The 15,742-nt window shown below is 38.9% G+C and overlaps 1 protein-coding gene across 3 annotated transcripts in view; it reads left to right on the forward strand.

The window, feature by feature from the left end:
• The window catches only part of GATAD2B (GATA zinc finger domain containing 2B), a 73,570-nt gene that overhangs the window by 51,597 nt on the left and 6,231 nt on the right, over positions 1 to 15,742 (forward strand). For 2 of the 3 annotated variants that reach the window (XM_072946512.1, XM_072946515.1), the window contains exons 2-10: positions 5,123 to 5,458; positions 9,728 to 9,857; positions 10,530 to 10,661; positions 10,969 to 11,100; positions 11,543 to 11,713; positions 12,229 to 12,544; positions 13,783 to 13,985; positions 14,940 to 15,050; positions 15,207 to 15,324. In XM_072946512.1, the coding sequence (XP_072802613.1) occupies positions 5,124 to 5,458; positions 9,728 to 9,857; positions 10,530 to 10,661; positions 10,969 to 11,100; positions 11,543 to 11,713; positions 12,229 to 12,544; positions 13,783 to 13,985; positions 14,940 to 15,050; positions 15,207 to 15,324 (1,648 nt within the window). In that variant the 5' untranslated portion in view covers position 5,123. The remainder of the gene's footprint in view (positions 1 to 5,122; positions 5,459 to 9,727; positions 9,858 to 10,529; positions 10,662 to 10,968; positions 11,101 to 11,542; positions 11,714 to 12,228; positions 12,545 to 13,782; positions 13,986 to 14,939; positions 15,051 to 15,206; positions 15,325 to 15,742) is intronic. The other variant, XM_072946514.1, reaches the window with a different exon arrangement.

Genomic DNA, 15,742 nt, shown 5'->3' on the forward strand with positions numbered 1-15,742 from the left:
GAAACCAGAATACTTTTTTAAACTTTTTTTATGTGTTAAAGAAATACTGTTTTACTTTGTAAGGATTGCTGTCTCATTCAGTATAAATACTAAGAACTCTTCATTAAATAAAAACCATCTTACAGTCTATAGGCTATTGCTACTTTAAACTTAAAAGTCATGTTATATGACTATATATAGGTTTAAATTTCATCATTTTTGAGAATTGGAGGTTTTCAGACTTAGCTGGAAATTAAAATCGTTCTCTAATATGATTAAATGGGGGAATAAATATAAAGGACCTTACACATTTGCCTAGTAAATATCAGGCAACTCAGTAGATGTTAATTCACTTTGCTCACCTTCTCTATCCCTTCATCCTCTTCTGTCTCAGGATCCTGTCTTTGTTGCAGACCTGTAATTTGGTTTGGGAGTAACAGTGAGTCAAAAACTTGACAAGAATGAATCTAGAGTTGTGTTACTATCTGACCTTTCTTGTTTTTTTACAACAGTCTTAGAAAATTTAAAGCTGCCTGCATTTCTTCTGCTGTAATTCTTGGACACAAATAACTACTCTTCTTGAAACTCTCCTGTAATTTATTGACATGTTATGCTTTCCTAGTTTCCCCCTCGTTCACTCTTAGTTTTCTCTGACCAACCAATCCTTAAATGTAGATATTGCCCAAGGTTCTATATTTGACCCTTTTCCTTCTGACTGTATACTTTTCCCCCTCCCCCCGGGCAGTTTCACTCATCCCCATTCATTAATTACCTCCTTTACCTGTTCAAATATTTATCTCTAACTCTGGTCTGAACTCTGGCTCTCTTGTTTGCATGCCATGTATCTCCCTGTTTATTGGATATCTCCATCTTGATTTCATTTCAGCACTTCTGACAGTTATCCTTTAGGATATTTTCAGTTTAGGTAACAGAAAACACAGTTCATACTGGCTTAAACATTAAGGGAATTTATTGGCCTGTGTAGCAAGAATCCAGACACTAGCTTCAGAGTAGTCTGATCTGGTGGCACAGCTATGTTATTAGCTCTTGTTTAAATGCTCTGCTGTGTACAGTGTCTGCTTTATCTGCAGGCTGCCTTCCCTCATGGTCACAAGGTGGCTGCCAGCAGGAACACTCCAGGGCTATATATTTTTTCATTTGGAGGAAAAGAATAGAACTGATAGAACTTGGTGACTTAGATTTAAGAGTCTGGAAAAGTCAAGGATGATTCTCAGGCTTCTGGCTTTTGCCTCTGGATGAATTGTTTTCTCTTCACTGAGATAGGAGGGAGAAAAGCAGAATATAGGGAAGGCAGAGAAAATGAGTTCATGTAAACATCTAAGTACTTACTTTAGTTATATGCACATCTGTCTCCTATCAAATGAAATTGTTAAAGACATTGACCTAGTCTTTTGTAATCTTTACTCCTAGTACTTAGCCCTGAACTTGGCACATAGTATATACTTAATATTTGTGGGGGATGGAAGAATTGGATGCATGTGCAAATACATGAATACACAACACTGCTTCTTAAGATTATCTAGCTCTGAGCCAGGAGATGTACTATATAATAGATTTTTGAAGTAAGCTAGACCTGCGTTGGAATTCCAGATTCACAATCCAAAGCTTTACAGTCTTGGGATCCTTGATTTGACACTTTTTCTACCTCTAAAGTAGGGATAATATCACTTACTTACGTGACTTGTTGAGGAGATGTAAATAAGAACACATGATAGTGCCTAGTAGCATGTTTGGCTTTTAGGTAGGTACTTAAGAAATATTAGCTGTTTGCAGCCTAGAAGAATCAGAAAAATTTGATTAGGCATTAAAAAGCAACATACAACATTCATTTTACAGAATTTTTGTGTTACTTTTTGGAGAGGAATTTTTATGTGACACACTTACATTGAATACTAATTTTACAACGTTATTGGAGTGTAAGTGTATGATTCAGTAATTTTTTTAAAAGTAAATTTACAGAGTTGTGCAACTTATCACCACAATCCAGTTTTAGAACATTTTCATCACCCCAAAAAGATCTCTTGTGCCCATTTTTAAAATCAGTCTCAATTACATTGGATTTTTTTCTTATTATGGCAAAATATACATAACATAAGATCTACTATTTTAACCACTTTTAAGTGTACAGTTCAGCTTTAAATACATTCAGAGTGTTGTGCATCCATCACTGCTATCCATTTGAGAACTCTCTTTTCATCCCAGAGACTCTGTTCCCGTTAAATAACTCATTACCTTCTCTCCACCCCCAGCCACTGGCAGCCTCTATTCTACTTTCTATCTCTGTGAACCTATTCTAGGTACCTCATATAAGTGGAACCATAAAATATTTGTCCTTCTGTGTCTGACATTTCACTTAGCATGCTGTTTTCAGGATTGATCCATATTTCATTGACTTTTGAGACAGGCTCCGAGTACATAAAGTTGTGCCTTTTAGACAGTGAAGTCAAGAGTGGGCAAGGAAAATTTGGTCAAAAGTTTTCAAGCCATCTTTGGGGAAAGATTATTTACCTCAGACATTCACATATCTGGCTCTGGCTTCTTCCAACTTCCAGTGTACCTGTTTATGTCAGAGTATAATAAAGGGAATTTATTTGAATTGATTTCGACTATTTGTATCAAACTCAGTTGAAAAAACCAAGATGATGGCATCCCAAACTCAATTTAGCTCCAGGTGATTGAATTTTGTCGTTTTGTCATACATTTTCAGTGCTCATGAATATAATTTATCTTGGAACTTGGAACACTGTACTGTGTTAATAGATATTTGTTTATCTTGCTGTGTACTTTTTTTTTTTTTGCTGTGTACTTTTCTAAAGTACTTTTTGCATCTAGGTGTATAATTAGTTGAGTGACAAACTTTTCAACCTCTGTAACTCACCATGGTATTCTCAGTCATTCTCAATATGAGGTGTTGATAGAGTTACCCGGGACATTGTTACTGTGAAGTTAGGGCTTAACTTTTGATGTTCTGTAGCATTCAACTTTACAGTCACTCTTAACTGGGGGTATTTTTCAAAGGTAAACCACTTCAGAAGTAACATATGTCAAAATAACAAATCTTTGAGGGACCTGTAGCTAAAGAATGTTTATATCTGCTGTAATGTTTCAGATTTGAAGCTGTTGAAAGAGAATTAAGGGGAAATGGAGAAATTAGAACCCTTATACACTGCTAGTGGTAATGTAAAATGGCACAACCACTTTGGAAAACAGCCTAACAATTCTTCAAAATGTTAAAAAGAGGGTTACTTTAGGACCCAGCAGTTCTACTCATAGGTGTATACCCAAGAGAATTGAAAACATATGTCCATATGTTTTGTAGCATATGTTTTGTAACTTGTATATAAAAGTTCAGTAGCAGCATTATTCATAATAGTAAAGAGTAGGAAAAACCAAATGTCTATTAGTTGAGAAGTGAATAAACAAAATATATATCTATGCCATGGAATATCATTTGGCCATAAAAGATATGATACATGCTATATAACATGAGTGAACCTTGAAAGCATAATGCTAAGTGAAAGAAGTCAGTCACAAAAAACACATATTATATGATTTCATTTATATAAAAAGTCCAGAATAGGCAAATTTAGAGACAGAAAGTATATTGGGGAGAGTGACTGCTAATGGGGCATGGTTTTTTTAGGGAGGAGATTATGAAAATGTTCTTATATTGATTGTGGTGATGGTTGCACAACTCTGTGAACATACTATAGACCATTCAGTTATACACTCTAAATAGGTGAATTGTGTGATATGTGAATTTTTTTATTGAAGTGTAGTCAGTTTACAATGATATGTGAATTATATTTCAACAGAGCTGTTCTTTAAAAAAGAAAGAATTAAGAAACATTATCTGAAAATTCAGAGATCTGAGTTACAGCTTTTCTCTGGTCTCCAAAAGGTCTGTTTCCTTTTGTTGGAAATTCTTTTGTTGGTTACTCTTTTTCTTCATTATAACTAGCAGAGAGTCAGACAGCTCTTGCTGTACTCTGCACTACAGGAAGATGCCTCAAGCACATACATATTTATCTTTGCAAGAACACCAGTTAACATTGGAAGTCTTCTGTCCTACTTCTTGAGTCTACAAGTTATCAAGCATGATCTCATGTCTTAGGTGTGGAAGTCATTTCCTTAGGATATAGGAATTAAGTTTTGTTGAGACTCTTCTGAGTGTCCACTTTTACATATGAAATTGAGACTTGGGGATGTAAAGTAACTTATTAAATATTTGACCTTGTAAAAAGTAAGTAGCAGTTTAATCCTATATTTCTGTGACTCAAAAATTTTTCTTTCCAGTGCCACATTGTCATACTAGGAAGACAACTCTGGATTTAGAAGTGTTGAAGAAATTCTGCATCTTGATTTTGTTAGTGTGAAAATTTTTGTTAGTGTGAAAATGAGAAGGAAAAATGATAACTAGCTTGCCTGTAATAATTTTGCTATATGAGAAAAGAACGTATTATTTCTTATCATCCTAAGCAACTGAGTTCTTCATTAAACAAAGCCAAATATCTTAAGATATTAAAGCTGCATCTGTATAGAATTAAGAGCAAATAACAGTGGGCCCCTCTGACCCTTGCTGTATCTAGACAACTGAGGTTCCTGTTGGATGTTGTTTATGTAATTCATCTTTCTCATATTTCTCCATCAATAAGGTAGGCCAGTTGAAGATATGCATGGGTGACCTGAAGAACTTCCCATTCATAAGAGTCTTTTCCAGGGGAAGAATTTGATATGAGAGTTCAGACCAAAGCATCTGACTTTGTGCATGCATGTACAAACCAACAGTCATAAAAGAATGTGTTTTTTTTTGAGAGCTGTAGACTGTTAATAGACTATCCAGGTGAGCATGGTGTTTGGTTTCAAGCATCTGTACAGCTGGGACCTTGATGACTAGAAAGCATTTGAATGTTACTTTCACTGCTGAGCTTGAGTGACGAAATCTCCTTTAATATAGATCATCTAGGAAAATACAGGGTAGAATGTTAGCTCAGTTAATTTTGAACTTCCATATATATATATCTGTGATTCTTCTTAACACCTTTACCACCCTATCCTCTTTTTTCTTATAGACTTTTTAAGGGACTTTATTCTGATCTCACTTGTATTTTTCTTTCCATAGAATGGATAGAATGACAGAAGATGCTCTTCGCCTGAATCTGTTGAAGCGGAGCTTGGACCCAGCCGATGAGCGAGATGATGTCCTGGCCAAGCGACTCAAAATGGAGGGGCATGAGGCCATGGAACGTCTGAAAATGTTGGCACTGCTCAAACGGAAGGATTTGGCAAATCTGGAGGTGCCACATGATTTGCCCACCAAACAGGATGGCAGTGGTGTCAAGGGCTATGAAGAGAAACTTAATGGGAATCTCAGGCCTCATGGAGACAGCAGGACTTCTGGAAGGCCAGGCAAAGAAAACATCAATGATGAGCCTGTGGATATGAGTGCTAGACGGAGGTATGGCTTGGTTCAGCTACCTCCTTAGTTCTCGTAAACTAAGCCTATGAAAAAGGAATGAATTCCAGTGAGAGGAGGGTATTTTTCATCCTAAAGCTTCTTGAAGGAAGACATACCTGTGCTGTTTGGCTTGACCGTGAATTCCTCGCATGTCCAAATGATGCTAGGTGCCTCCAAAATTTGCTTACTAGCATACAGAAAATTATAATTACTATCCTTAAGATAAAGTGGCCATTTCTGGATAAAGGAGGCACTATAGAGTTGATACCCCATTAGAAGTAAGTTAATGTACACTTTCACTCTAATCTTATGGCCATTTTAATGGTGGGAAATAGTCTTCTTCAGATCATCCCAGGAGTTTCAGGATCTGTTTATTATGGAGTCCCAGCTTTTATTACATCAGAGAACATGGGTGGCTTGTCTTTCCTTGTGTCAACAATTCATGTGCCAATTCTTTATATTCTTACTTGAGTTGTGCCACTCTTCCCAACCCCCATATATGCATACACATTCACTTGTACATGTACACTTAAGCTTGTGCTTTTTTAAAAATTTTTTGTTTGTTTTTGCAGGGAGAGGTAAGTAGGTTTATTTATTTAGTTAGTTTTTTGATGGATGTGCTGGGGATTGAACTCAGGACCTCGTGCATGCTAAGCATGCGCTCCACCACTTGAGCTATACCCTCCCCCAAGCTTGTGCTCTTTCTCTCTTTTTCACACATGCACACGTTTTCACAGGCCTTTGTCAAGGCTGAGTACTTGGAGCTCTGGAGAACGCAATAAGAAGAGGTACCTAGAACTGGCTGAGGGTAGAGCCTACCTGAACAGTGAATCACAGTATAGACAATGCTCGTTTTAAGAACAGTTAGTTTATTCATGGTTCAGAGACAGATAATAGACATGAGAATTACTCTTCAGTGTTCAGTTGCCCTCCACCTAACCTTGCTGACTTTGTCCTAGGAGTGATCCAAAGCAGGATCTTTAAGGTGGACTGATGATGAAAGAAGGCAAAAGGAAGGAATGTTATAATCTTACCTTGGTTTCTTTCTCTGCCTTTTAATATTTACTTATTAGTATTGTACCAGGATTATTTTTTTAAACTACACCCAATGGGGGAACATTCTTGGTAATAGCATGAAAAAACCCTTAGGAAATTTCAGGTAAATTCTCTAGTGGTCGTGGAAGAAGAGAAAAATCCTTGGGAGCTGTAGGTAGTGTCAGCAGAATGTTATGAAAGTAGATTGATCCTTAGATCCTTTATAGAAAAAAAGTGGGTGAATGAGATAATGCACCTGAGTAACCTACTTGCCCCATAATCACCCTTACACTTCTGGAGCAACTGTCTAATTCTACTTCACTGGGGACAAAGAAGAGGAAGCATGTTAGCTGGATTCCTTGCATCCCAAATTGAAATTGAATATATTTTTCATAGAATCATTGTTACACTCTTTGGTAAGGTCTGATTAGTGCTGTTGGAATTGTACTATATCTCAGATAATTCTGTGTTGAAAATTAAGACTACCCTGACAACCATACCACTGTGTTTAGTTTTATTAGAGGGATGAACTTTTGGAAACTGGGAACTGTTTTAATGGCCTACAGGAAAAGAAGCTTGATGTAAACCATCTAGATCTCCAGTCTGCATGGAAAACAGGCCCTGTTGTCCCTGTCGCTCTTCTTCCCTTTCACCAGACCAGAAATACTGACGGCTACTTCCATTTAGCCTCAAGCTTTTTAAAAGAGTGAACAAGATTGATAGATTGCTCTATATGGAGAACAATGGTTTCTTTGATATGGATAAAAGGAGGAGATAATTTAAAAGTAGAGAGAAGGAAGGGCTCTTGACATGATAGTCATAACTGCCTAATTGCCTAAATATCTTTTTTTTTTTGTCTGTGTGCCATCAGTTGGACAAGTTATGATATCTGTGAAATGAGGTATACGTAAAACCAGCATTGCTTGTGTTTTGGAATGCTAGTGAGACATGGCAGTTCATTCTCTTCCGGCTTTGTTTTTACTACCTGGGTAAAGATAAGGAATTTTATAGTTTCTGGAAATCTGCCAGTCTGAGTCACAAAGTGATGTCAGCAGCAAGTCAGGCTTTTAATATCTAATAGGTAGAGTTTCATGTTTAAGAACACCAAATATTGTAAATCATATGTGTTTGGGAAAGTAGCAACATAATTTTTATCCCTGGAAAGTTTAATAAGTGAGGCTAGAATCCCAGGTCAAAAGTGTTTAAAAAAATCAGGGTGGAGAGGGTATAGTTCAAGTGGTAGAGCCTGTGCTTAGCATGCAGGAGGTCCTGGGTTCAATCCCCAGTACCTCCGTTTAAAAAAATAAATAAATAAAGCTAATTACCGTACCCTACCCCCCAATTTTTTTTTCAAGTTTTTGAAAAAATCGAGGAATGAAACTTGACTTGGGCTTTTCCTTATCTGTGCTAGCTATCTAATGTGGGTCTTATTGTATCTGGGAAAAAAATACCACTTAGGTTTTCCTCAGATACAACTTCCTGATAAATGTCGCTCAGTTTCAAAATCTCCATCCAGGAATGTCTATCCCTATTCTGTTGCTGGACAGTCCATAAGCAGTAGGTGGCACTCATTTGATTGAGAAAGGAAGAATTCCATAGCTTAGAAATAATCTGTGATGTATGTATCCAGCCAGGACCAGAATGGAAAGAGCTTCTGACTGTTGATGTAAACATTAGGGTATCAAGTAGAAGTAGAAATCTAGCAGACCTCAAAGTTGTTCACGCACTTTAGTGTTAGGGATGAGGGACATGAAAGAATACAGAAATGATAAATAAAATCACCCCCAAAATTAATTCAGACATTCCTGGAACTTGGGGTTAGAGAATTAAAGTTTCTTTTCTCCCTCTAGTGGCTTTTTTTCCTATAGCTCTGCATTCTCAGCTTGCTGTGTCTCTGACCAGTGGTTATAGAGCGACCCAGACAAACTTAATAGTTCCCAAGATAGTCATCATTATCATTCTCTCTCCCTATTTTATTTCCTGAGCTTAATTTGGTTGATTCTAGTGACTCAGTTTTACCCTGTAGAGAAATTAAATGCCTATCCCCACCATCCAGGGTGCCTTATTCAGAAGGCGTCTAAGTCCCAACAACACCTGAGACAGGAAACCCTGAGAAATGATAGAGAGGCTTTTGGGACTAAAGATCTGCAGTTAAGGTTTTGAGTTACATGTTTAAATAAGACCTAAGAACACATTGTTGCAGACCTGCAGTGCTCCTGACTGCATTATAGATCTTAGAGAAATAGGATCTGAGAAGATATCTCTCAGTTAAGAAATCAAAGGAGAATTAGAGGATATGGTCATTGCTTCTGGAACCTAAAGCAGTTGGTATTTACAGGAGTCTTATTATCCAGGTCTTAAGCAGTGAGTGCTATTTTTCATTATTTTAGAGGGACAAGTATGATGCTTTTAAGGCTAGTCCCAGAAAGACCAAAACTAGAGTTGTGTAGTAAATAAGATAGGGCATAGGGGGAGCCAGTGTGAAAGATTTAGATTTCTAGATAGTTTATTTCTGAAGGAAGATGTTAAGTAGAACTCTGGCAAGTACATGCAAGTCCCATATATTTATTTCTAGAGTTTCAGTCCTCCAGGAAGTTACGGATATTTTATTTAGGACTGTCCATTCTCTCAAGCCACTGACAACAGTACCTTCTTTTGCTTTTACTCTTGACAAGATAGACTGTCACTAGAGTTGTCACATAACCTCCTCTGTTGTAAATCCTCAGATAGCCAGTACCATGTTGTTATATCAGTATCATGAATGGTTCCTTAGCAGCATGTCATCTGTACCTTGGTTGGACAAGTAGGCTCTACTGCCTTTGCCCTTCTTCCCTTGTCAAACTAACCCTTTCCTTCTTGAGCTTTTGTGTAACTAATGAAACACCCCAAAGGAGAGTGAGATGTGTGGAAGATATTTGGAATTTTGATTAAAATCAATGTGATAAAAAACACTCATCTCTTAATTTGCATTTCTAAAGCCAATCAGTATCTTTCTGTCTACATCCTATGTAAGGAATTTAGATGGGAAAAGTACTTTTGCTGAGGTTTCATCGTCACTCAGTATCTTGATGTCTCCTTTATTTTATTTTGGGTGTCTCTGTCTTTCCCTGGGTGAATCAGGACAGACATAAGTTCCCTTGGATTTTTTTTGTTCAGTGTAGAGAAGAAGTTTTCTTAACTTTTCTATGAACTGTCACTGTTGGAAATACCTTAATTTTTCCTTTTCTTTTCTAGTGAGCCAGACCGAGGAAGGCTAACTCCCTCCCCAGACATCATTGTTTTGTCTGATAATGAGGCTTCCAGTCCCCGTTCCAGCTCCCGAATGGAAGAAAGACTCAAAGCAGCCAACCTAGAGATGTTTAAGGTAAAAAAAAAGAAAAAAAAAGATTTCTTTCTTAATTTCTTGCTTCTGCTATTCTCTTTAATTTGCTGAGAATCCCATTTCCCAATTTTGGATCTAAATAACTACTTATTGATGAAACTATTCATAAGTGATTCTCAACTCAAAGATATGCCCTTTTAAGGGGGACTGTTAGAATTAAGTGGAGAAGAGAGTTTGAAAAGCATATTCAATATAATTTATCTTTGGAAAATGAAAACTTCATGTTTCCAAATCATGTAAACTCAACTCTTGGCTGAAAGGATACCTTCTGCACTCTGTCCTGGGTTTCAGTTTATGGAAGAATTCCTTAGTTTTTATTTGTTTCTAGAGGAAGCATAACTTCATGAAAGATTTAGAAACATTATTTTATAAAGAAAAACAATAGCTCCCTTTGGCCTTACTTCTGTTTTGTCAGGAATCTGGTTAATTAGCATTTACATGTGGTCTCTCCTTTCATTCTGTAAGCAATTTTTGAGCACCTACTCTATACCAGACACTATACCATACTGTGTGGTAGGAACGGAAAGATAACAACCCCATGGCCACTTGTGCTTGTGGAAGATGAAGGTTTCAGACCTAAAAGAGAAGATCATCTTGCAGGAAAGGACTCTGAGTACCTGCTACCATAGCTGATAAGTCTCCATGTTTCCTCAGGGGAAAGGCATTGAGGAACGGCAGCAGCTCATCAAGCAGCTGAGGGATGAGCTGCGATTGGAAGAAGCTAGACTGGTGCTGTTAAAGAAACTGAGACAGAGTCAGCTACAGAAAGAGAACGTGGTCCAGAAGGTAATATGCCCAGCAAATAAGGGACTAGCAGAAAGCGAACAAAAACTGGTTTGAGAATGGGCCGCCCCAGGTAGATGGAGCTGGGTGGCTCATTCTTCTCTGGTTCCATGATTTTTAGTCTCCAAGAACAGTGATTTTTTTTTTTTAAATCTTGGGCCTTATTCGAGAAAACCTTGATACTCTTATTTTTCCTCCTGGTCAACAGGAGCTTCAGACTGACAAGGAGTTTTAAAAGCCTAGAAGTAGACCAGATTGCTACATGTGATTACTAGCCTTTTCCACTGTCTCATTTTCTCTTCTCTCCCAGACTCCAGTTGTACAGAATGCAGCATCTATTGTTCAGCCATCTCCTGCCCATGTAGGACAGCAAGGTCTATCCAAGCTTCCCTCTCGGCCCGGGGCCCAAGGGGTTGAACCTCAGAATTTGAGAACATTACAGGTATGAGACCCATAGTGGAATCTTAGTGTCAGGGGACCCTGTTATCCTATCTCTGTTTTGGGGCTTTTGTGAGGTTTATAGAAGAACCTGGCTTTAATAGAGGTGTTACTACTATAGATAGTCCTGTTGATCCTTTGTGGTGTGATTTAGTCTGCAATAGGACAAATAACTAATCTTTTCCCTCTAGTCTTTGTATTCTAGAGGTTTCTAGCTTGGCCCTTTTCCATATAGGGTTAGATAGCTTCTACCAAAAAAGCCAGGGAATTCCTAACCACTAATCAGGTTTTACAGTGATGGTAGATTCGTCTCATAGATCAGTAAGATAGAATTACCAAATCTGACTATTTTTCTGTGTTTCCATTTGGCTGTGTATTTTCCCTTTGGCATTTTGTGGGGCATTTTACCACCTATGACTGTACTTTTTCCTCCTCGTCTCTTTCAGGGTCACAGTGTCATCCGTTCAGCGACCAATACCACCCTCCCACACATGTTGATGTCTCAACGTGTGATTGCACCAAACCCAGCCCAGTTACAGGGTCAGCGGGGCCCACCTAAGCCTGGCCTTGTACGCACCACAACACCCAATATGAATCCCGCCATCAATTACCAGCCGGTAAGGGGGAACCCCAATGTGGAAACAGAGAAGTCTTTTATTTGCCTTCCCTGTTAAAGGGACCATTGATTTTAAGTTTTGAACACTGAGAAACCCTAGGACAACAAAGATAATTTTAATGGGTTGACAGTGATCCCAGAAGTATAAGCATTGAGGAATTATGTGAATATAATAGTGAAGAGAGGTTATATACAGCAGAGCAGCAGTAAGCTAAAATCTGCCTAGGAGAAAGAGATAGAGGAATTTAGGGAGTAAGTAGCATAAGGTTGTATGACAAAGCAGCCTACATCTTCAGTTATCTCTTAACAGCTTTAGTTCATGACCAGTATCATTCTTCTTTCCTGTGTGCCAGAGTTCTTTTTCAATGAAGAAGTTGGCTACCTCCTGTCTTTTTCTGAGTTTGGGGGAAGCTAAATCATTTCGACTAGAATCAGATAGTATTCTCTGCCATGAAAGCAAGAATTGATCCTTTCTCCCACATACCATCACTGACCCCTATAATCAATCTATTTCAGCAGTCAAGTTCTTCTGTTCCCTGTCAGCGCACAACATCCTCTGCCATCTATATGAACCTTGCCTCCCATATCCAGCCAGGGACCGTGAACAGAGTGTCCTCACCACTTCCTAGCCCCAGTGCCATGACTGATGCTGCCAACTCACAGGCTGCAGCCAAATTGGCTCTTCGCAAACAGCTGGAAAAGACACTCCTGGAGATTCCACCCCCTAAACCACCTGCTCCCTTGCTTCACTTCCTGCCTAGTGCAGCCAATAGCGAGTTCATCTACATGGTAGGCTTGGAAGAAGTCGTACAGAGTGTCATCGACAGTCAAGGTAAGACTGTTTTTTCTGGTCAGTCTTTTTATCTAAGCGAGAGGTTGCCAAACCTGATTGATATGGGCAGAGTTGATCACAGAGCACTGGGTAATATTAAATAATCTTTCCTTACTATTGCCAAACTACCGCCCATCCCTTATTTGGAGGCTGTTTGGGAGCAACAGATCAAAAACCTTTTTGTATGTATATTTTAGGCTTATTATTTTTTATTGTGTGTTTTGTATATCTTGCCAATTTTTTGCAACATATTGTTCTTTAAAATTATGCCTAGCATGATGCATGCATAATTTGAAGACTAGAACACTTACTTTTAATGTCAGTGTTTATGTGGCATTGTGCTGCATTATTATATTCAGTCCCTGCCACTTGAGTGCTTATAGTTGAGACAGTAGACTGATTTGGATAACTATGACCCCATAAAAGCTGTAAAACAACACTGAACCAGACTACAGAGTATTAACATCATCCAGTCTATACATAAGGAAGTTATTAAGCCTGAATTTAATTTCTTTTTTTTTGTTGTTGTTGTTTTTTTGGGGGGTGGGTAATTAGGTTTGTTTATTTATTTATTTATTTTTAGTGGAAGTACTGAGGGTTGAACCCAGAACCTTGTGCATAATAGGCAGGTACTCTACTACTGAGTTATACCCTCCCCACAAGCCTGAATTTCTAAACATATGGATTTAAGGGAACACCTAATAGTAAAGTGCCTAAAGGGCTCAGTATTGACTATAAATAGATCGTGAAGTGAATAATTCAGACACTGATAGGTAAAAATTACAAATAGGGGTAAGTGCAGTCTGAGGTAAAGAGATGCTAAGAAGCAAAGGTATTAGCTGGATTACATGGACCCTTTGGCTGTGAATTGACACATATTTTCTTAGTGTAATGTAATAGGAAACCAGAAAACTTGGGTTCTTGTCCCAGCTTTGTCATTTAGGAGCTGTGTTTCTTAGACTTAGTTTCCTCATTTGTAAATGGGGATGGTACAGTCTAATTCCCTAATGTTGTTGCAATCAAATGAAATAAAAGTATTTTATAAACTACAGTATTTTATAAATCCAAACCCTCTATATGGGTTGGATATGGGAGGCAAGGTTCATATAGATGACAGTGGATGTTGTCTTCTCAATTCAGCAGAATAAACTCTTGGAAAAAGATTCATCTGATGATGAGAAACAGGAGATAGAGAGGAAATGTGAAACCACTGATTATTCTTTTTGTTTGGCATCTAGGGAAAAGCTGTGCCTCACTTCTGCGGGTTGAACCATTTGTTTGTGCTCAGTGCCGCACAGATTTCACCCCTCACTGGAAGCAAGAAAAGAATGGTAAGATTCTGTGTGAGCAATGTATGACCTCCAACCAGAAGAAGGCTCTAAAGGCAGAACACACCAACCGGCTGAAAAATGCTTTTGTTAAAGCCCTACAGCAGGAACAGGTAAGAACTCTGACTTCTTACCAGCCACCTGCCTAGGTTGGGTTTTCCCAAAACGTAGTTCCTTCTAGTTTTACAAGAGTTGTCTGTGTGATCCCCACAGCCCAGGTGATCTAGGTTTCTCATCTAAGTTCTTAGAACCTAGAGGCCTGGGATCCCTTTTTTCCCTCCTTACCAGCCTGTCTTTCCCATTTCCATTCGACTCTTTCTGATTGGGTACGAGCATAGTGACATATAATGGCTGAGGTTAAAGGAAAGGGACAAAAGTCTTGACACTTGGCTTTCCCTGATAGCACTCAAGAAGTTCCTTTATTCTTGACTTCATTTCCTCAAACAAATGGATTTTGGTGGAAGGGATTTATATTTGTACTAGAAATCTGTTCGAGAGAAGTAATTATCTGCAGTCCATATTTGACAAAGAAACAACAAAGGAGAAGGTAGATTATAAAATAGTAAGATTAGTGAAGAGTGAAGATGAGTGCTGCTGAAGTGTGTGAACTCTCCTATAGTATTAATAGAATGAGGGTTTCTCGGAGAGGGGAGGATATGTTGGGAATCTCAGATCCTTTTCCTCTATCCCATTTCCCACCCCGCCACCTATCAGACCCATTAGGGTAACATCATGGGCCTTCTGGAAAATGGATAGACAAGAGTCAAAAATAAAACCTCAGTAACTCATCAGGCTTAATTACATCAGTCAGCTCTGGGTGGGTGCCACCACCCAGATGTCTCCAGCCAACTTCTGAGAGCCAGCTCTTTCAGAGAGAGGGATTCCTTAATCAGTGAAGCATGTAGATTACTTGTACCCAGAGATCTTAGTGCACCACCCCACCGGACTCTTTTGCCTTTTCCATATCCCTCTGACTAACTGGCAACATTAGAGATAAGAAGACCTCTAGGTTTTGGTTAGGGAATTGGGTGCTGTCCTGCCCAACTTGACCTGATGACTCCCAACAGGAAATTGAACAGCGATTACAGCAGCAGGCAGCCCTTTCCCCTACTACGGCTCCAGCTGTGTCCAGTGTCAGTAAACAAGAGACCATAATGAGACATCACACGCTTCGGCAGGTGAGGATTTCTCTTGAGGGTTTGTCAGCCATGTATTCCAATCTGTCCTTTCTTCTGTGGGAAATCGTACTGTTCTTCTGTACTCCCACACCCTTACCTCCCCTTTTCACCTTCCATCATGGCAAAGTTATGATCACTTGTCCCTCATCGTTGCAGGCTCCACAGCCCCAAAGCAGCCTCCAGCGTGGCATACCCACATCTGCCCGTTCCATGCTCTCCAACTTCGCACAGGCACCCCAGCTGTCTGTGCCAGGTGGCCTCCTTGGTATGCCAGGTAAGAAGGGTTGATCTGAGAACTTTCTCAGAGATTGACAAGTTAGTATGCTGTTCTTTAGCAGCCCCTTCAGGCGAATTGTTCTTTCTTTTGTTTTCTGCTTTCTTTAGGCCCTGCTCCCTTCATTTCTGTTATTCGGCATATATTCGCTAAATCCATATCACATGCCAGGCACAGCGCACTAGGATTTTGGTGGTGAAAATGATACAGTCCCTGCCATTATAAATTTAATATCTAGTGTGCCCTCTCGGTGGGCATGTGATTGCTGATCTCTTTTGGCCATAATGAAGGGTTAACTGTTCTAATCCTGTGAATGATCCAAGGATGCTCCTCCACAGTCAGCAGCTGCAAAACCAAAGCGGATTCAGTAATTCTCTCTTTGTCTTGATTATTTTCTTCTCACCACTGTTTTCTCTGA

This window comes from Vicugna pacos, chromosome 21 (genome assembly GCF_048564905.1).
Source record: "Vicugna pacos chromosome 21, VicPac4, whole genome shotgun sequence".
NCBI lineage: Eukaryota > Metazoa > Chordata > Mammalia > Artiodactyla > Camelidae > Vicugna > Vicugna pacos.